Below are 22,255 nucleotides of genomic sequence, written 5' to 3' on the forward strand. Positions count from 1 at the left end.
GAGAACAGCAATAAGGTGTCATGACCCCAACCTCTGGCTATTCTTCCATTTATGCCAAACATGGTCCCTCACTGTAGGTCAAAAGCAAACAGAATGGTGCCCTAAACGGTGGCTGGGCTGTCAGCTGTGGCCTAAGCACAGCACATCCATTTGAAGGAACTGAAGACCCTTTTTTTTTTTTTTTTTTTTAAGATTTATTTATTTGAGAGACAGAGAGCATGTGTACGAGCAGGGCAATGGGGAGAGGTGCAGGGGTAGCAGAGGGTCAGAGGCAGAGGGAGAGAGAGTGTTAAGGTGTTAAGCAGACTCCGCACTGAGCACAGAGCCCGACGTGGGGCTCGATCTCACCACTCTGAGATCACAACCTGAGCTGACACCAAGAGTCGGATGCTTAACCGACTGTGCCACCCAGGCGCCCCCTGATGACCCTTTTTTTTTTTTTAAGATTTTATTTATTTGACAGAGAGAGACAGAGCGAGAGAGGGAACACCAGCAGGGGAAGTGGGAGAGGGAGAAGCAGGCTTCCCATGGAGCAGGGAGCCCGATGCGGGGCTCGATCCCAGGACCCTGGGATCATGACCTGAGCCGAAGGCAGATGCTTAACGACTGAGCCACCCAGGCGCCCCCTGATGACCCCTTCTAATAGATATTGGCAGAGTGGCCTGTTCCATTTCAAATTCTTTTTTTTTTTTTTTTTTCCAAATTCATTTTAATGGTTAACGCCATTTAATCTTCAGAGAGTTACCAGGTCAAAACTGCCATTACTTATGATGCTAACAGGACTTCCAATACATAGAGCCGAGGCTCAGGAAGTAAGATGCAGACACCTCTGCAGTACAGATAGATCTCTGGAAAAGCAACGGCCAGGCCGAATAAAAAGTACCGCCTGTTATTGGAGCCAAGAGCTGCCGAAACACAGTAGGACTTTTATACCATGTCATAAAAAGGAAGCACTATCTCAACCACCAAATCCACTGTCGTACATCTGCTGGTCTGTGGGTATGGCAGGAGGAGAGAAAAGGGGAAGGTGCACATGCCGACAAGACCTAATAGTGATGAGGATATTTGCTACCACTCAGTGTTTTACATTAGCTGGACCCTGGCTACCTTTGCTTCACGCGAGTCAGCTCATCAAGTGCTCCTAATCACTTGAGAAAGGTCCTACTAGGCTTCTTCTATTAATTCTGAAACTGAGGCTCAGAGAGATTAAATCACCCACTCACGGTTACGAAATGAGTAAGAGAAGAGTCAGAACTTGAATTCTCAACTCTGGCCTATCTTATTCCAAACCTAAGCTCTCAGGCCCTCAGCAACAGTGGATTCCCAGGGGTCACCACACACCAGTCTAGGAATCTTTGCATCCTTTAGGACCTTTAAAGATAAGGACAAATGTCTGTGCAGCATTCATATGGGGACAGGAGCCGCCAGGAATACAAAGTCTGAATCAGACCTAAAATAAGAAAGAGCTTCATGTTCTGGCTACTCTGTCCACACCTCAAAAGAAACTCTGTGAGGTTTATGTGGTATTTTTATTTTTTGTTTCTGTTTAAAAGTTTCTTCTGAGTAAAAATATTTGAATGGAGCTGGGCAACAAAAGGGTATAAAGAACTGGTATTTGAAAGTTGTTTTCGCTTTTGACCAGGGCCGAGGACTTGGGGTCTGGGCAGCACTGTGGGGCTTCTGTGGGGTGTCTCTCCTGACCACACCCAGGGTGCCAAGCCAGCCTCAGGGCTGGCCAGACAATCAGGGCTCTCATGAATATTCTCTTAGGTTCCACCTCAAAGAGGTCTTAACAGGGATGCCACAGGGACATCAGGAGACTTGGGGTGGCTCTGGTTCTTCTGCAGAGCAACAGGATGTGTAGCTGGTCACCGGTGGCCAGGGAATAAGAGCCTCTTGTATCCACTCCTTTCCTCTAGCGACGGGACCGACTGGGAAGCCTTCTCTTCCCGTCACAGAGCTCTCTATGGGAGAGTAAAGCAAAACAATTCATTTGAGATTATCCTCTATAAATGTGCCACTCCCTTTAATGGGGAATAGAGATTGAAAGCTAATTATTAAAGAAGGTGATATGGAGGGGCGCCTGGGTGGCTCAGTTGTTAGGCGTCTGCCTTCAGGTCAGGTCATGATCCCAGGGTCCTGGGATCAAGCCCCACACTGGGCTCCCTGCTCAGCGGGAAGCCTGCTTCTCCCTCTCCCACTCCCCCTGCTTGCGTTCCCTCTCTCACTGTGTCTCTCTGTCAAATACATAAATAAATAAAAAAGAAGGTGATATGGAGAAAGATCATAATCCCCTGCTATTATTCCGTTTCTATTTCTGTGTTTTCTACTAGAGAATTCTACGTGGTTGATCCATGATAGTTATGTCCTTATCGTTTTGTTGACAGAGTAATAAGCAGAACTGTAATCTTGGAAATCAAATTAGCCAACTTCCTCCTACAGATGAAAGTACAGAGAAGTTAATGCACAGAGAAAGTGACTTGCCCAGAATCACCCAGATGGTTAATGGCAGAGTCGAGATAGATCCCAGAGTCATCTACCTTGATGAATATTAACTGAGAAAACACACACACACACACCGTGGGTGGCTGGCTAGCCCCATAAATACATGCTGATGTTCACAAGGAAGAAAATGATGGCAACTGTGGATGGAACTGAACAACATGGAGACATATGTAGTGAAGAGAACCTTTCTGGAAGTCAGTCAGTCAGTCAAGATCCAGTCAAACCTGGATCTTGGCTTGGGCCACCAGAGAATTCAGATCTAAATTTCTCAACTAGCTTGGGAGCTTCAGTCTCTCTCTCTCTCTTTTTTTGTACAATTAGGGAGTTGGATGGTGTCATTTGTTTTGTTCTATTTGTAATTTACAAGGACTCTTTCAGCTCTAAAATTCTAAATCTGGATAGAGCCTTGCTTTAAAACAAAACAGAAACAAAAAACAGAAGTTCTTCACCATCTATATAACAGATCAAATCCAGTGTTGAAATCTACATTTAAAAAGCCAAAAGAAAATGTGGAAAGAATATAAACAAACAAACAAAAAGCAGAACCTAGAAGTAGAGTGACCACACATCCTGCATTGCCCAGACCCGGTTTACACCTGTTTCTCCTGCATTCCAATCAGTTAGTGCCTGTTTTCACTACCCAAAGCATCTCCATTTGGATGACAAATTACACGATAGCCCCTATAAGGAATTGGTGTTATCTTGGAGAAACCCTCACCACCTTTGATCACCTACGGACAGAAGCCTAAATGCCTTGGTATGTTATGAAGGCTTTGACTCTCCAGTCACAGCTCTCCACCACACGCTAGTGACACCTGACTACTTCGGTTCCCCAGAGGTGAGGAACACTGCTCCTGCCATTGCTTAGCTTCTCCGCCTGCATCCTACAGAATGGCCAAGTCCTCCACAGGCATCGAGACCTCCGCTCCGTACTGCCTTCTCTGGGAGGCCTCCCCTCCCTCCACCTGGGATCACTCTGCCCATACCTCTACTAGCATGTGGCCCCAACGGCTTCCGTAGCTCTTTATCTCCTCTACTGCACCCTAAGCTCTGTAAAATGGAGTTCACCTTCTTCATCTTTTTATCCCTTAGCACGATCATTAGCACTCAACATGTTTGTTGAATTAAATAGAGAAGTACATAAAGATTTGCTAACAGGATACTGGCTAAATTATCTTTCATTGGAGTGAACACAAAACAATGGGCTTCATTCAACTCAGCTGGTCACCACCACTATTATTACCACCAGTAACAGTTTCTTGTATGGTGTGCGGAGAGCCAGTGCCCCGTGATGGTGGGTCATGGTCTATGACCACCGGACAGCTCAATTCCACTTCTGCCACTGACAAAATGTATGATCTTGAACAAGTTCCTTGCCCCAACTTAACTCAGTTCCCTCAGTATAAAACAGGGGAAATGCAACTTTCCTTGGTGTAAGATTAGAAACGGTGCATGAAGAGTGGTGCCAGGTATTGACCCTGGCACAGAGTACACAGGTAATAAGTAGTAATTTGGCTTCAGTGGTGATCATTTCCAGCCAGAGCAGATCAAACTGGAAAAAACCATGACTCCTCCTTGCTCCCCAAAGAGATAAGCCCCACCTGGATTTATTTGGCTTTATGTCCCTCTCTCCCGGGACTAAGACGCCAAGACCTCCACAACAGTAAATATTATTCTCCTTCCAAATCCTGGTTCTTTGCTTTTCTAATTATCCCCAACACAAGGGTCAACACGAGGAATACAGCAAGAAAGGCAAGGACTTACAACTCAAGATAGACCATGGTCAAATAAGGAAGAACTTCTTGACTGCCACTCTGATCCAACTACAGAACACACGCAAAAGGAATTCTTGGTAAAATGCCAAGTAGGGAGAATTCAAGCCTGGGGAAGGATCACATGACTTCTTGCCGGGACCTTGAACCCTCAAGTGAACTACACCTTGTGCAAAACACTCCCTCAATCAGAAGCAGTCGGTTCCCGGTGCTCCAACACCAAGCACTGGAAAGGGACTAACAAAATGACCGTCGTGAGCATCTTTAGCAGAAGGAAAAGGAGGAAAGGAATGTTCCTTCGAGATTTCTTCATCACAGGAAACAAGGCACAGGCAGCGAGGCAACTAATGGGATCACAATGTTTCAATTAAGTAGCACAGAGCTGTTGGAACTTTGTAACAAAATACAGCCATGTGCTAATAGTTGTTTTCATTATAGAGGCAGGATTGCACGGAGGTTTAAAAAAAAAAAAAAAAGACTCTGGAACCAGAGTGCCTGAAATGTATTCTAGCCTCTGTCCTTAACCAGCGGCGTGACCCTCAGCAAGTTACCTCATCTCTCCAGACCTCAGGTGTCACCTCTGGAGAGTGAAGATAACAAATAGATAATGGTACCTATACTCTGTAGGGCTGTTTTTGGGGGTTTGTTTTTTGTTTTTTACTAATACTAATTTCTCAGGTAGAGTAGGGTTAGGCACATGATTAATGGTGCGTATTTGACAAATAAAAATATTAAGATTCAGTACTCAAAAGTAGCTTATATACAACCTCGTTCTGAAAAATTGCTACCGGTATGACCATGATACATCTCAAAGATGTCTTTACTTCATGTTGACTCCTAGGAGTGTGACTTGTTGGCCAACACATCTTTTGTTGATCATGGAAACTGAACAGGTCTGAAACCCAGAGTACACGGTAAAATGGACACTGAAGGTTTCTAACAAAATTAATTAAACCTTAATCATCCCCACAATAAATGAAAGTAAAATAAACTTATTACTGAGTCACTTCCCAAGCTGTTGTATTTGTCTGGAAGGCACCGAACGTGATAGGAGTGTAGCTAGGTCTCGCTTCTGCATCATGGCTGAATACAGTGGCATTAGCTTAGTGAATTCACCATGGCTCTCTCTGTTCCTCAGTTTCGAAGGCTCAATGACTTGGTTTTGCACCACGCTTATTCATTCAACAGTTACTTAATAAGCATCTACTTTGTGCCAGATACTATGACAAATAATGTGGACAAAATGGACAACACGTCATTACAATCCCTACCGGCCATCACAGAGCTGGCAATCTGGCAGAAAGGGCAGATATAAAAAACCAAATGTGCACCCACAAGACCTGATGGTCAATAAGTGAATTTACAGTGGAAACAGCTTCGAGTAGACTAGTTTCTATAAGACCAAGCCATGTCCTCCATGCAACCATTATGACTACACAGGATTCAAGCAGAGGAATACATTGTATGAATGGTATCAGGCATCACCTTGACAAACATCCGACTGTTGAGGATTGTGAATTCCCTATTTTAAGCTTTCCAACGACCCATTCCCTCACGCCACCCATTCTCCCATTCTTGTTGCTTTTCTCAAAAATGCTGCAGTCCATTTAATTTCTCCTTCCCATATTACAATCATATACACATCTTGCTTCACCAAATTTCTTCACCTATCACCCTGATTGGAGTTTTCCATGTTCTAAAATTTCTTCCATCACACCCCTACAGAAATCATGTTATTCATTCCAGAGATAGTTACCCATATTCAGTCTTTATAGAGGCTACTAGTTTAAACCTCAGAGGGCAACATTCTCTTATTTTCATGTTTGGGGTTGGCATGGTGGCATGGGAGGGGCACTTAGGGGCAGATCTACACCAAAACTGTTGCCCCATAAACCCTCAAAATAATTCTCATTTAACCTATAAAACAATCCAATGAGGCACAAAAGTTAATTTTATATGAATCATTAAAGCTTACTACATACCAGAAGGTGCTAGGCATTATAAAAAGGGCAAAATTAAAACAACTTAGGTTCATAGTCCAAGTTCAGCAGTCATTGTTTACTGGTATTTCTGTGAACTATATATATATAAGCAGTACTTGAGATAGTAATAGAAAAAGTACACCCATATGAAAAGTTTCAACCAACATTCAGAACATCAGTAAATAAAAAACTATTTGAGTCAATGCAGAAGTAAAATATCTCATGTTACTTAATTTCATACAAAAATAACAATCATGGTAAACTAAGACAGGGCTTCTGTTGTGTCAGCAATTTCAAGGTTTTGTTTTTATTCTTAGAGGTCTACCAGAGGGTCACAAGCAGGATACTCAGGTATGATCTCCTGGATGTATTCACCCTAACCAAAAATGGACGGGACTAATGCATCAACCAGAATGTTAGCTTAGTTAGCCATAATTAGGGCTCTCTTTCCAGTGGCTCAAATTAATACAAGTCCCAGACTTCCCAAGGAGCCACACAATCCAGGTTACGTTCATTCAACACTGCTCTACAAATTGACGCAATGAGCCTTATAGGAACTTCCCAGTGAATTTCCATGGGAAAAGATGAAATGCTAAAGATTTTTTTAAATATTTTTAAATTGTGGTCAAACATTAATCTGAATGTAGCCCGTGGAGAAAATGTAATTCAGTAGGGTAATTATTTAAACAAATTCTCACTGGGTGAACTTTTACTTTTTATTTTTTATTTTTAAAAAAAGATTTATTATTTGAGAGAAAGAGAGTGAGAACGGGGGGTAGGGAGGAAGAGGGAGAGAGAGTCCCAAGCAGACAACACACTGAGCATGCAGCCCAACACAGGGCTCAATCTCACCATCCCAAAATGACAACCCAAACTGAAACCAACAGTCAGACGCTTAACCTACTGTTCCACCCAGGTGTCCCTCACTGGGTGAACTTTTAAAACAGGTATTCTAAGCTCAAAAAGAAATGTTCTGTGCTTGTCCTCTTCTTGGGTACATGGCCAGGAGTCAGCATAGGGTCTGGAATGTATTAGGTGCTCAGAACTATTTTCTGAGTACATAAATGAATAAATATATTCCCCTGATCCTTACCATGAGTTTACATCTAAGAAAAATAGCGAAAGGCAGAAGTTATCTGAGTGTATAGAAAATAAAATCTTGCTCTTCACCTTGAAATATGAATTTCCACCACTAAAAACAGAAAATTGATGAAAACATAAGTTTCCATAAAGATGGCCATAGAATGTTATTTTGTGCAGCAAATCTATACAAAACTTCAGCATGTTTATAGTTACAACTACAGAATGTGAAAGATAACTTATTTAGAAAGAGTCTCATAAAAACAACTATATATGAAAGCATATTCACATTATATAAAAGCTCTTACTATCTGAAAATCTGTAATAAAGAGACCACAAGGCAAAGGTAACACAATTTGGGCTGTAAGGAAACCCTTTGAAAGCCAGTATTTTCAATACTTGATAGCTAAACTCATTAATGACCCCTTTCACATCATATTATTTACAGCACATCACTGAGACATTTCCCCAAAACCAATTCTGCAACTGTAGAAAGACTTGTATGCTGACTTCATCCCAGACATTTGTTGTAAAGTGCCTCATCCCCCTTGTAATTCCTGTATGTTCATTTGTCTACCACTATCATAAATTAATATGGTTTTATATTAAGCCACTGATAATCCATGAAGTAAGTTAACAGTCAAGACAAAACTTACCAAGCACAATGACCACAGTCTTCAGAAGACTCATCATGGTATCCCGATTCCTCCGGGGTCCAGAACTATGCCGAGACATTCTCATAGTCCTCTGGCGAACATAGCCAAAGATATGAGCATAGAGAACCACCATGACGACAAAGGTCACCAAGTTGAAAATAGCCCAGAACACTAAGTAAGAGTCACTGTAGAGGGGTGCCATGTTGGAACAATTTTCGATATCGCAGATACAGTTCCAGCCCACACTGGGGATAGCACCCATGACAATGGCCATAGTCCAGATGACCACAATCACCACCACCACCCGCCGGTTGCTCATCCGTGTGTGGAGCTGCATGCGGAAAACCGTAATGTGCCTCTCAATCGCAATAGCCAGTAAGTTGGCCACAGACGCCGTCAGGCTGGTGTCAATGAGGCCCTGGCGGAGGAGCCACGTGCTGACAGTCAATCTCCGAGTGTTGGGTCCTGTGTTGAACATTAGGTAGAAATAAGCCAACCCAGCAAAGAAGTCTGCAGCAGCCAGATTAGCCATTAAGTAATAAATAGGAAAATGGAAGCGGCGGTTGACATAGATTGCTACCATGACCAGTAGGTTGGCCAACATGATGAAGATACAGACAGTGATTCCAAGTCCCATCACCAGCTTGCTGACCGTGTTCCATTCTGTGGCAAGATACTTTCCACTCCGGTTATAAAAGAAGGCAATGGACTCATTGTAGAAGCACTGTGGTTCATTCATGGCTGTGAACTAAAAGAGAAAGGAAGAAAGATGAAAAAGAAAGAAGAAACCACAGATCCAAATTTAAAGACTTATAGTATGGTAAACGTGGCCAAAACACACACACACACACACACACACACACACACACACACACACAGAAGCAAAGAATCTGAAAATCTGATCCTGCGTAACATTCTATTATGTTGAAACCCCAAGGCTTTTCAGTGTCTTACTGTCCCCAAGATTAAAGACAGTTGTAGTAAATAAATGACAAGGTCTGTGCTTGGTGGTTGCAGGTCAATGAAGTCTACTAGAAAAGCCACATGGCCCAGAAATCTTGCCTAAAATACATGAGACAGATGAAAAATTGTGCAGAGAATTGCAATTGGAATATTTACCGTCGTGAAACCTATTTTGACCTGTTATTTAGGGAATCTGTAAACATAGTTGGTTTATAGATAGGGTATTATTGCTCCATTATTCTGCATTTCTGTTCTCACATAGTATGTTCGATCTGTGACAAACACTTTGTAATGCAGTCCCCACAAGGACCACCAGTACCAACATTTCAAAGAGGTCACTATGCATCAAAGCTGCTTTGCCCAAAGCCAGTATTTGCTGTTCGACATTCCTGTGGTCAGCACTGTCTACCCCCATGACTCCTTATCCCCAGAATAGCATTTGTCGACCAATCTATGACATTAGAGAACTTTTTTCCTCTTTGGAGGACATAAGAAATAGGTTACCTAATGTAACCTCCAAAGAGTAGTTGACACTTTGATGCTGCTCAACAAAAAGTGAAGGGCACTTCAAGGTTTTCCAAAATGTGAAGTGATCATGTTTTACTACGTGTTTTCTTATTTTTCAGCATCAATTAGAATACACTCATTTATTAATTATTCTCACTTGAATCCAAAAGGGACTGAGCAAGTTTATAACAGAATATAGGTAGTCAATAAAACTATTAAAATAAAATTAGAAAATTGGGGTGCCTGGGTGGCTCAGTCGTTAAGCGTCTGCCTTCGGCTCAGGTCATGATCCCAGGGTCCTGGGATCGAGCCCCGCATCGGGCTCCCTGTTCCGCAGGAAGCCTACTTCTCCCTCTCCCACTCCCCCTGCTTGTGTTCCCTCTCTCGCTGTGTCTCTCTCTGTCAAATAAATAAATAAAATCTTTAAAAAAAATAAATAAATAAATAAATAAATAAAATAAAATAAAATTAGAAAATAAACAGTAACATAAAGGAAAAATGAGAAAATTACACATCAAATAGAATAAATCATTTTCCTGAAGCCTTGAGTTTGTCTGAGACTCCTAGAATCAGAAATTATTTAAAGACAGCTCACATCCTAACTTTTTATCTTGTATGTTTAACCAATGACTTAACAAATATGAGTTTTAACCACTATTTTTGATCCAATGTTCTACTGAATATCCATAGGTTGTGCATAAATGTTTACCAAACACTGAACATTCCTAAAGAGTGTGAAATGCTTATTAAATGGTTAGTCTTCTGACTTGTCCAGACATTTAGTCTCTCTTCATTTAGAGTTTAAGAGCTTTTAGATCATGTTTCTATCATTACACTTACCATGTATATCATTATTTATCAGCTGTTTCTTAAGGAGATCATGGCCCAAGAAAAGAGTGAAGACCTTGTCTTACACATTTTGGTAATTTCATATACTTTCCAAAAAGTCTCATTCATTGGAGGTCTGAGAACCTGATTTGTCATGTCCCATGACAAATCTTTCCAGTCTTCTGGCTATTTCATCTAATTTTCTTGCCTCTCAGTTTCTTGACCTCATCCCTAATGACCTCCTATTCCATTACAACTCAGCTGCCCACTCCCATGGTCACACCCTGAACTTTGTAACCACTCAGAACCGTCTCCCTTTGGAAATAAAAGGTACATTTTAATTACTCACCACACTTCCCATTCTTCCAATTTTCTCATTTGATCCCCAATACATCAGTTCTTTGAAGTCATCTATTTCCTTAAGATTCCTACCTTTCCCCACTGGATTACTCTGTCTTCCCCCTTTTCCTTATACAGCTTAGATTTCATAGTCATTGACTATTGATAACACAGGAACACAGTCTCTCCTTGAAGATTCTGAGGTCAGATCCTTCAGAATTCAATTTTTTTTCTGGTTTTAAGAACACTTACACAGTAGATAATCCTTAGATGATGTAAATCCCCATCAAAATTTGGAGCCTCGTTCCATAATCATACACATTATTTTCTATGGCAAAATATATTTATACATTAAATTTGTTAAATAAAAGTTATAAATAGCCCACATAAATTCATTCTGAGCAGGTTTTGCCACAAAGTGAATTATGAAAAAATCTTCAGTTGTCAGACCTTGAATTTTGTAACTTCAGATAAGGAAGAAGAGACCTTTCTCCTTCAGTCTACTTGCCCCACTGTACTTCCATGACAGTCTCTTGGAATAACACCAGTCTTGGCTGAATGCAATTGGTTGCCACTTCCACACCTACACCAAGGCTTCTGAGAAATGTTTGAGAAAATCGACATATCTGGCAGATTGATTCTGATCTAAATTCATGACGTCTAACCTCAACAGAGACTTCAGGAGCACAAGGGGTCTGATTTTCCCCTGTCATTCCCTATCTTCTCCAAAGTGGCTAATTTAAGCTTACCTACTGTTCTCTTTTGACAAAAGACAAAATCAGCTATTCAAGAATCCATCCTTTCTTCCTCTTCTGTTACAATGGAAGGGGTGTAGCTTTTGCCATCCAAGTGTTGTGAACTCCTACTATTTCAAGAACCTTGTTCTAGAAATTGTTTCCTTTCTCCTTCTTGTATCTTCAACTCCCCCTCACTCCTCCTTCTCTCCCTCCCCGCTCTCCTGAATCTTTCCTATCTATGTTCAGGGAAGTTTAGTTTCCACCATCTTTTAAAAGAAAAAAGAAAGTCCCTCATGATCTCATTTCACCTTTCAGCTTTGATAATTTTTCTCCTTCATAGCCAATTGCTTTCTCTCTCACTAATATTTCCATTAACTATAGTAGGGCGCTTCTGACCCAATCCCTCCGTCAGATCCACTCCCTTAAATTCTTTAGTTCCATATAACTTCCCAAAGTAACACCAATCTTGTCTTCAGAGCATTAGATATGTGACTGAAAAGCCCTTTTCAGAAAATTCTCTTTCATTGGCTTTCATGACATCATACTCTCCTGGCTTTTGATTCTTCTCTATGGCTGGTCCTTCTCAGTCATTTCTGATGGGTCCCCATGCTCTACACAATACTGATATTTCTACACTAGTTATATACTCAGCCAACACATTTTCACTGAGTTTTCTAATATGTCCTCCCAAGATCTCAATTATTTTATATACCCTCAATACTCCCATATCTATGTATTTAACCCATACTTTTTTCCTAAGCTCTAGGCAAATATCAAATTGCCTACTGGTATCTTGGATTAACTACCCCATAGGATACTCAGTACTCAGTCTCTGCTTAAAACCAAATTCAAACTCATAATCTTCCTTATGATCCCCAACTTGCTCTTTCCATCTTCTTCTATTCCAGAGGCTAGAGACGCTAGAGAACTACTCTCTCTCCAGTGGCCTGAGGGCTAAACCTGGGAATGCCTTCTTCTCCCTCAGCCTCATTACTTAATAACCAAATCCCATATATTCTCCTTGCTAAGCATCTACTAAACCTCTCTATTCCATCCTCACGAAATTATTATCACTACAGTGGTAGTAATACTATTACTTTCTTACTACAGTGGTTTCCTAAGCATTATTACTACATTATTATTATTACTACTATTATTATCATTACCACCACCAGCATTATTGCTATAGTGGTTTCCTAAGTGTTCTTTCTACCCAGTGCCAATCTCCTCTCTAGTGATCTTTCTAAAAGACACCGTTGACCAAGCTCTTCTCCTACTGAAAATGCTTCAATGGCTTACAAGTGCACTTATGATAAAAACCTAAACTCTTCAACCACCTTATCAGTTCTCACCTGCCCTCCAGCCTCAATTCAAACTATTAATGACTTCCAACTCTCTTCTTCCGCTCTATGTAACATGTTGTGCTCTCCCTCATCTCTGCTTCTCAGAACAGTGGTTTTCTCTACCAAAATCACTTGGAGGGTTTCTAAAACACAGATTACTGGCCACATCCTGAAAATTTCTGATTCAGTAGATGTAAAGTGAGTCTCCAGGTGATACTGATGCTGCTGGTCCAGAGACCACACTTTGACTCCCACTGGCCCACTGGCTTAGAACTATCGTCCCCCAATTTTCACCTGGCTCCCTTGCTCTCATTCCTCATGCAGTTGAAAGGTTATTCTTTCTAGTCAGTTTCCCCAGACATCCCCAAGTCTAGGCAAGGTTTTTCTACTACAATTCCCTGCATTTATCTCACAACAACACTTACTGTATAATAATTGCTCAATTAACACTTCCTCATACTAGGCCATAAACCCTATGAGAGCAGAAATTCTAACTTTCTTGTTCACTGTTGTACAGCATCCAACTGTTAGATTAGATGCTAACTATACTTTGGTTGCATTAATAAATTCCAGAAATGTTTACAAGTTTCCTTTCTACAAAGGACATACGATACACAAAAAAATAAATTATAACTATAAATGCAAAACTCTTTCTTTTAGCCTCTATAACCATTTACTTTCTCTGGACAAATACATTTTTAAATCAAATACCAAGCACACAGTATTTCACAGCATTCCAACTTCTGAACACCAACTGCTAACAAAGTCAAGAGATGGTATGTGCAGCTTCTTCGCTCTTCCCAACTTAGGAAAACTAAACAGTTAAGGAGGAAAACATAAGACAGTGCAAATTGTCTTTTGAAGCCACAATATACTAAGAAGAAGAAAACTGACAGATATTCTCTGCTGGTATCCCATATATCACATCAGCAAATGGCAGGTATCCAAGTCCTCTGCCATCTTTAATCTCTCAAAAATTTGAATAGTAAACACCATACCACATCTAATGACATAACTTACATGATTGTTTGAGCCCCAGTTTTATCATCTGTGAAATAAGAAAACTGAGCTAAATTATTATTATCTGTATCAAGAGAATTCTGGGTAAGAACTTTATATTTCATAAAAATTGCCAGCTAAATATTAAGACAGCATAAAATATGCCTGGAATGAAAACAGTAAGGGTAGAATATACCTGAGAAAACGTCAGAGGAATGTCAGCTGGATTGAATGTAACAGGGCTGAACTGAAAGAAGAATGAAATCACCTCTCTTTTCATCTGCAAAAAGGAGGAGGCTTGGAGTATAGGTGAAGGAGACCCCAGCAGAGTGGCTGGGGGTAGTGTCAACAGGCTTTCTCACTTCTTCAGGACCCAAGGGATTTAAGCAGAAACCCAAATCGAGCTCTGAGAGAATCTAACTCAACTATGATTGGACTATAATGCATTCAGGCAGTCATGCCTATAACAATACAAAAAGCAGAAAAAAAAAAAAAAAGATCAAATACAGTAAGACAAAAATGCAACCTCAGAGGAGAGGACCCTTCCGAAGAACAGAAAACACCTCTCCTTGAGCAGATTTATGGGGGGAATAAAAGAGGTAAAAAGAAAAAGATTAAATTACAGGATATTTCTGATTTGTATTCTCAAAATACTTTGTTAGGGTACTAGCACTGAAAAGAGAACAAGCCATCATGAACACACACACACACACACACAAAAACAAAGCAAAAAACCAGTAAAAACTACATGGAGATTGTAATAGTTTCCTACTGCTACTGTAACAAATCACCACGTAGCTTAAATACAAATTTATTATCTTATAATTGTGGAGGTCAGAAGTCCAAAGTGGGTCTCTCACTGGGCTAAAATCACCATGTTAGCAGAGCTGTGTTCCTTTCCAAAGGTCCTACAGTGAATTTTTCTTGTCTTTTCCAATTTCTAGAGACTGTCCACATTCCTTGGTTCATGGCCCCTTTCCCTCCTCAAAGCCAGCCAACAGCCAATCAAGTCTTCCTCACATTGCATTATTCTAACACCGACTCTTCCTACCCCCTCCCCCCGCTTTCCACATTTAGGGACCCTTGTGATTACACTTGAGACTACCCAGATAACCTAGGATAATCTCCCCATGTCAAAATCCTTAAGTGAATCACATCTTGCCCAGTAAAGCAGCATGTTCACAGGTTCCAGAGGTTAAATAATGGACATCTTTGAAAAACCGCTATTGTGCCCACCAAAGAGATGAAAAACAACTTTTGAATTAAAAACAGCAATTCAAACAATGAAATAAAGTGTAAAAATTCCAGAAAACTTGAAATGGCAAGTCGAAGACATATTGAAGAAATTCACCCAGCACTCAGAGAAGGTCAGAGATGACAAGAATAAAAGGAAAGGAGGCACATAAAGGGAAACATCTAGTTATACTGGATTCCTAGTTATACTAAGAATCCAAGAAAGATTAGGACAAAGCTGAAGTAAGATAGCTTGAAACATAAGTTACTGCTTAAGAAGAAAGACCTCAGATTACTGGTTTGCGTTTATATAAATTACAAAACAGAGTTAATTAAAAGCAACTAGAATTTAGATATAGCTTGGTTAGATTTTGCAATCTCAAGGGTAAAGATAAAAATTCTTTAGGTATAAAAAAACAACAAAAATAAACAAAAAGCAAACAAATCAAGTATCTAGAGAAAGAGAGACAAAATGGGGTATTGCCAAGCTACTGCGACAGAAAAATTCCAAAGGACAGAACACTAGCAATCAAAATCTCCATTAAATGGAGAAAACGAGGTCCATAAATTCCACAAACAACTATACTGATGTTCCCACATGAGGATAATATACAACGGTTTCAGAAATGTGGCAGGTCACAAAGAACATCATCTACATTTCCTTCCTAAAAAACATAACCGAGCAAAAACAGTGGCAGCAAGCATCAAAAGCCCTAAAACGTAGGAATCTAAGTCACTGCTCTTCGTGTGGTTCTAAAACTTAGAGCAAATATCAAAAATAATTCTCGACAGTGTGCTTATAAAAATAACTTAATCTAGAATTAAAATCACTTTATCAGTAAGAGCTTGAAATGAGGGAGAAGTACGTAAATGTTCATTTTCTCTTCTTTCTCAAGAAAGAATCAAGAAGGGCTATTTCAGTTGTAACAGTAATTTTCAAAAATGTTTAAAAACCACCTCATTGAATAATTATCATATTTATCATAGGAAATCTAGGGAAAACAAAAATATGATCAGACAAAACTCAATACTTTTAAAAAGTTTATAATGCTAAAATCCAAATCACTATAGTTAGAAACTTCTCTGTAATCAGAGAAGTTGCAGAATTCTGCACTGCCCAAGGAACAAAGATGTAAATAAAACAGGATTATTCCAAAAATACTGTCCTCCATGCTAAAAAGAGAAGTCCACATTCAGGCCCTTTTCACATCCACCAATTACATCTCAGGATGATGGGCCAGAGGGAGGAGGCCTCTTGGCTGCTCTGCAGAGCAGATGTTCCCAATCTGAGAAGTTTACCTCACCCTATCATGTGATCTCGAAAGAAGTCATAACAATTCTGCCAAGCCTGAACTCTAAAGAGGCACATACGGTGTTCATCTTCACTATGCACTACATGTACTTGTTTGTGCACCCACACACATCTATGGAATGCAGGTAGGGGCGGGGCATTGCATGACACTACGCCTTGCCGGGGTACCAAATACCCCTGATGCCTGCTGCAGGTCCTCTCATAGTCCACCCAGTGTGGTTTTTTAATCTCCTGAGACAATAATTTAGTCACAGACTGGTAATTAAACCTTTGTGATTTAGTAACTATTTAGATAAAAAGTAAGTGTGTACGCAACTGACATTCTAAAAAGGAGATTTTACTCTACGCTGGATAAAGGACCAGTCATAAGACATAAATCAAGCTTAGTTTCCCACTTCTGCTAAAGTACAACAATGGAGTGAAAGCTTCTTCCTGATTCCGATGCTGGGGACAGCTAACTAGTCTTCAGTAAGTCCCATAACTGCCTGGAATGGTGATTTTCTTATTTGTAAAGCAAGGTATGAATGCTTTCTAAGTCCCCTGCAATTCAAGTTCCTCAATCTAAAATAATCAGGCCTTCTACACATTTCTTCCCCCTTCCAAAAAAAAAAGAAAAAATTAGAAGAGCACAGAATTAAATGCCGTCTCTATTAAGAAAAAGTTTTCACCCCATTTAGAGCCTCAAATTAGAAACAAAAAAAGTGAAAGGATCTGCCACTAGAACTAGAAAATGGGCCACAAAACAATGCTGACAGTAACGAAAAATGTTTGAAAGCTTTTTTTTAGGGGGGTTGGCAGAGGGGGAGAGAGAGAATCTTAAGCAGGTTCCACGCTCAGAGCAGAGCCCTACGCGGGCCTTGATCTCACGACCCTGAGATCATGACTTGAGCCAAAATCAAGAGTCAGATGCTTAACTGACTGAACCACCCAGGCACCCCTGAAAGCTAGAATTCTTACCATAGGTGGAGAACAGGCAACTACAAGATTTTTGAAAGTTTACCTGAAAAGGTACATAAAATGCTACTTCTTATAAAATAACAATGTATATGAATAGGATGTGTACATATGTAAAGAGAAACTATGGAAAGCAAATTGCACACTAATGAAAATACTTTGTATCTGTTAGAGCCCCTTGCAAGGGGCAGAGATAAAGTGGGCAACATTATACTTATCAAATTTCCAAAGAGAAAATGTTGAGTTGGTCCTAAGAGGAAGGAATGAAAAAAACAATCACTAAGAGGATTAAGAGGTTATGGGGAAAATATAATACTCTTCTCAATGCATTACTGAGTTAAAGCCAAGGCGATAGGCCACCCCGGCAGCACACTGTCAGGTTATGGAGACAGGGCATTAAATATTACTGGGAAGATGATGAGCCCTGAGCCTTGACAGATGCAGTGAGCTAGAACTGAGAACAATCACTAAGCTAGAAGGCTTGAAGATCTCCTTATCAGTAAAAGAGTAGCGGGGGTGGGGGTGGCGGGTGGGGGGGGGGTGGGGGGGTGGGGAGATGCAGGGAATCTACCCTGTTGCACTGGGGAAAACAAGGAAGTCTGTCTGTCTCCGCTTCGGCTCCAGGCTAGGAAATAGATAAAAGTCTCCCTTAAGAGTCATGACCCCAAGCCTATACATCACATATAGTTGAGATCTTAAGTTCAACTTACCTGTCCGGTCTGCGAAGCCACAGGAGAATGACCATGAACCATGGTCCTGAGCGCGTGATATCCCCACCCCCCCCTCCTCCTGCTCCACACTGCCTGGCACGAGCATGCAGCAAACCTCTCCGGGGGGCCAGACCTCAGTGCAGGCACACCAAAGACAAACTCAGCACCCGAAAGAACAGGACACACGAGGAATATCACATGTGAGAACCAGCAGAACAGTCCAAAGCAGGATTAGCCCCAAGCATATCAGATTAAAGACTATCACAATATCAGATTTGACATGCATACTTGATCTAAAGGTGATCTTCCTGGATGCACGCTTTCCCTCCAATGCCTCTGCTCCCATCCTATGTGTTACTGCCCTCAGCACTGTACTTCCATTTGTTTTCAAACCTACATAAAATTACTTGATATTACCGGTTTCTTTTTTTTTTTTTTTTAAGATTTATTTACTTGAGAGCGAGCACATGCATGCGCGGTGGTGGGGGGCGGGGGAGGGTACAGAGGGAGAAGGAGAGATAGTCCCAAGTAGACTCCATGCTGAGCATGGAGCCCAATGTGGGGCTCAATCTCATGACCTCAAGATCATGATCTGAGCCGAGACCAAGAGTAAGACACTTAACCAACTGAGCCACCCAGGTGCCCCTACTGTTTTGGTTTCATATTTTCAAAGTTTATTTGGTTATCTTTGTATGAAGCCAGCATAACTATGTTACAAGAACAAACAAGGAAATTAAAAGCAAAAGAAATTATTAGCCAATATTTTTTAGGAATATAAGTAAGAGCTCCTAAATATATTATATATTCATAATATATATTATACATTTATATATTTATATATTATATTAGAACATACATGTAATTATATATCATATAAATATACAAATATAATTTTATGACAAATATAATTTTATAAATCAAGACTAAATAGGGTTTAATCCAGAATGCAAAGATGACCTAACATTTAAATATCTAATATAATTCACCACACAAACAAATTCAAGGAAAGAAAAAAAGCCAATGATCATTTCAATAGACATGAGAAGAATGTGTTTGGCAAATTGTAGTGCCCTTTCATAATTTTGCAATCTAGAATTAGAAGGGAGCTTCTTTAACGCGATAAAAGGTCCATGGCAATTGTCATTGTTGATGGAAGCATTCCCTTTAAAAACAGAAATGAAACCAATTGCTTTTTAACATGTACTGGTGGTCATAGCCAAACAGTAAAAAAAAAAAAAAATTGGAAAAGAAAAAACCTATTGTTTTTCACAAATGAGATAATCAGTTACATAGAAAATGCAAAGATGACTGTATCAGTAGAGTTTAGCAAGTTTGCTAGATTAAATATCAAGTCACATGAATCAGCTGTTTTCCTACAGAAACACCACAAAAAATATTTTTAGGTCATTATTTTAAGAAGAACTCATTTACAAGAACAAAATCTCTAATGTATCTAAGAATAAATCTTAATATTCAAAGCTTACAAGAAAACCTAAGCAGAGAAAATATTTTATGGGTAGAGAAAGATATTAAGATGTCAATATTCCCACTATGAAGCTATTAATTCAGTGCAATAAAATGAAAAATCCCAAAGGATTCATCATGGTGCTTGACAGGTTCCCTGAACACTGATATGGAGGTATAAAAGAATCAGAATATCTGGGGATAACGGAAGACAAAGAACTAGATGTCCTATAGAATGCCACATTTTATTTTAAAGTCATAGTAGTTAAGACATTGTGATATTGTCACAGAAATACATGAATGGCCCAGTGGAATAGAGAGCCAGAAACTTGACAAGAGACATGCTTTACCCATCAATGGAGAAAATGGCATAACTGTTCATCTATATAAAAAAAATAAACTGATTATCTATGCCACATACACAGAAATCAATTTCGGGTAATATAAAGACGTGTGACAAATAAATCTCTAAAACTTTTAGAAGAAAATAAGGCACATATTTATAACCCACAGATTTTTCCAAACAAGGCCAACACATTGACAAAATAGGACTAATTAGAAATCTGAGAGTTCTGTGCTGCAAAGAACTTTATAATGACAAAAGAAAAGCTGAAAACTAAAAGAAATTCTGGCAATGCACACAAAAAAGGCTTACAGTGAAATGTAAAAACTTCCTACAAATCAAAAAGGAAAAGCCAAACAATCCAATATTAGAACAGGCAGAGATAAGGATAGGTAATTCACAGAAGAGGAAACCTTAATGGCCAATAATCACATGAAAAGATAATTACTCCTCAAGGACTCAGAGAGAGTTAAATACAAACTGCAGCCAGATACAACTTATGTCCACCAGGTTGGCAAAAATTAAGACGTCTGAAACATCAATAGTTGGTGAGGACAGTCATTTGGTGTCAGTGGGAGTAAAATTTAGTACAACTGCTTTGAAAAAGTTTGGCAAAAACCACTAAGGTTGGACACGTTCATACACGTGACTAAGAGATTCTAACCCTAGAAAAAACTCACACATGTGCCTAAGGAGGCATGCACAAGACTTGTCGTTGTTACTCTTCTATAACATTGAAATACCAGAAGCAACATAAATATTCGCCAAGTGGAGAATGGGTAAATTGCAATCTAAACAGAAAGGTATGCTATGCAGTTAGAATGAACAAAGGAGAACTTCACGTATGCTGATGACTAAAGCAGTGGGTGCAGTATAATGCAGTACACCATTCTTAGGAATGTTAAAAGCTTGCAGAAATACTAAATATTGCTTGTATTTTCCCACGTATGTATATATATCCACCAACACATGCAGGGAGATGACCAATCTCAATGTGTGACCTGAGCCAAGAGGGAGGTTAATTAAGCTGACAAAGACTGCAAGGGGTTTCAACTTTATCTGTAATGATTTGTTTCATTTATTCAAGACCCAAAAGATTTTGAAGTGATTACACCAAAATGTTCAGATTTTACAAAGCTGGGTAACAGATCTACGACTGTATTGTAACAGTTTCTCCACTCTTCTGTACGCTTGACATATTAAAAACAAAAACAAAACAACATAAAAACCACACAATTAACTAAGTCTGAGTCACAGCAAAGGGGTTGTGTTGTTCCCTCAATAAAAGAGGGAGCGGAGGGAAGGAGAGGAAAGGGTAGCAGCAAGTACTGTTGTTAGACTACACCAGGCCCAAGGTGTGATTAAAGAATGACACTCGGATACAGGACGATACTTCACTTGCAATTTCCTATTTCCTGGGAGACAGCAAGGGGAATGAGAGGTGTCATCATAGATTTGCAGCAGCTGGGAGCTTAGGCCTTAGAATCAGCGAAACCTGAGTTCAAATGCCGATTATAGAAGACTCCCCTCTCAGGACTCAGTTTCCTCATCTGTAAAAATGGAGAGGAAAACATCACCCACTTTTAAGGATGGAGTAGTTATTACTCAGTCTCTGTGAGAGCTGTTCTCTGGAAACTTTTGAATTCAGGAACCCAGAGAGCTTGACATTCATAAACCAACGACCACCTCCAAACACAACTTTCTTGAAACTCACAGATGAAAACAATACGTAATTCATCCATGAAGAAAATGAAAAAATTATTTTCCATTAGCCCTTCTTTTTCATAGTCTAACAGAATGTTTCCTTATTATCTTGTTCCAATTCATTTTTTCTTACAGCGATATGGGGGTGGATTGGTGTCTATTTCTTCTGATGCTTTATCTCTCCCTATACAAATATCCCACTGCCTTATTCATTATAACTTTATTATAAATTCTGGTATCTGGAAGAATTTTTCCCATCTAGTTCTTCTTTAAGATTATATCAGTTACTTTTGACCTTTTTTTGTTTTTATGTAAGTGTTAGAACTTGTGAGATTTCCAAAAAAAAATTTAGGATTTTTATTGTGATCACATTCAATCTAGAAAATACATTTGCAGGGAACGGACATCAAATCAATGAGTCTTACAATCCACTGACACAGTTATCTATGTAAATCTTCTCGAATGTCTATTAGTGTTTGATAAGTAATCTCAAAAAATCTCCAATCTATTATCCTTAGGTGCTTGATACTTTTCATGTACTTACACATTGCTTTTCTCAATAATTTTCTCATCTAACAGTTGTTTCTTTTATTATTGATATAACTGATAAATAATATTAGTTTCAGGTGCTCAATTTTTAAAAATTGGATTATTTACCTATTTAAGTCTTTGTTGTATTCTGCCACTTACACTTATGTACTCTTTTATTCCTACAGAGCTTGTCTTTCTTTTTCTGTGACTACAGAAAGCAATAAAATGTGCATCCAAAAGCAGCCGCATTTAATACTTTATTGGTTTTTTAATGATTTTAAGGAAAATAGGCA

General features: G+C 39.6%; 1 protein-coding gene across 7 annotated transcripts in view; it reads right to left on the reverse strand.

The window, feature by feature from the left end:
* The window catches only part of LPAR1 (lysophosphatidic acid receptor 1), a 134,695-nt gene that overhangs the window by 47,039 nt on the left and 65,401 nt on the right, over window positions 1–22,255 (reverse strand). For all 7 annotated transcript variants that reach the window (XM_032418175.1, XM_032418173.1, XM_032418174.1 and 4 more), the window contains exon 3: window positions 7,996–8,743. In XM_032418175.1, coding sequence (XP_032274066.1) covers window positions 7,996–8,743 — 748 coding nt within the window. The remainder of the gene's footprint in view (window positions 1–7,995; window positions 8,744–22,255) is intronic.

This window comes from Phoca vitulina, unplaced genomic scaffold (assembly GCF_004348235.1).
Source record: "Phoca vitulina isolate PV1807 unplaced genomic scaffold, GSC_HSeal_1.0 scaffold21, whole genome shotgun sequence".
NCBI lineage: Eukaryota > Metazoa > Chordata > Mammalia > Carnivora > Phocidae > Phoca > Phoca vitulina.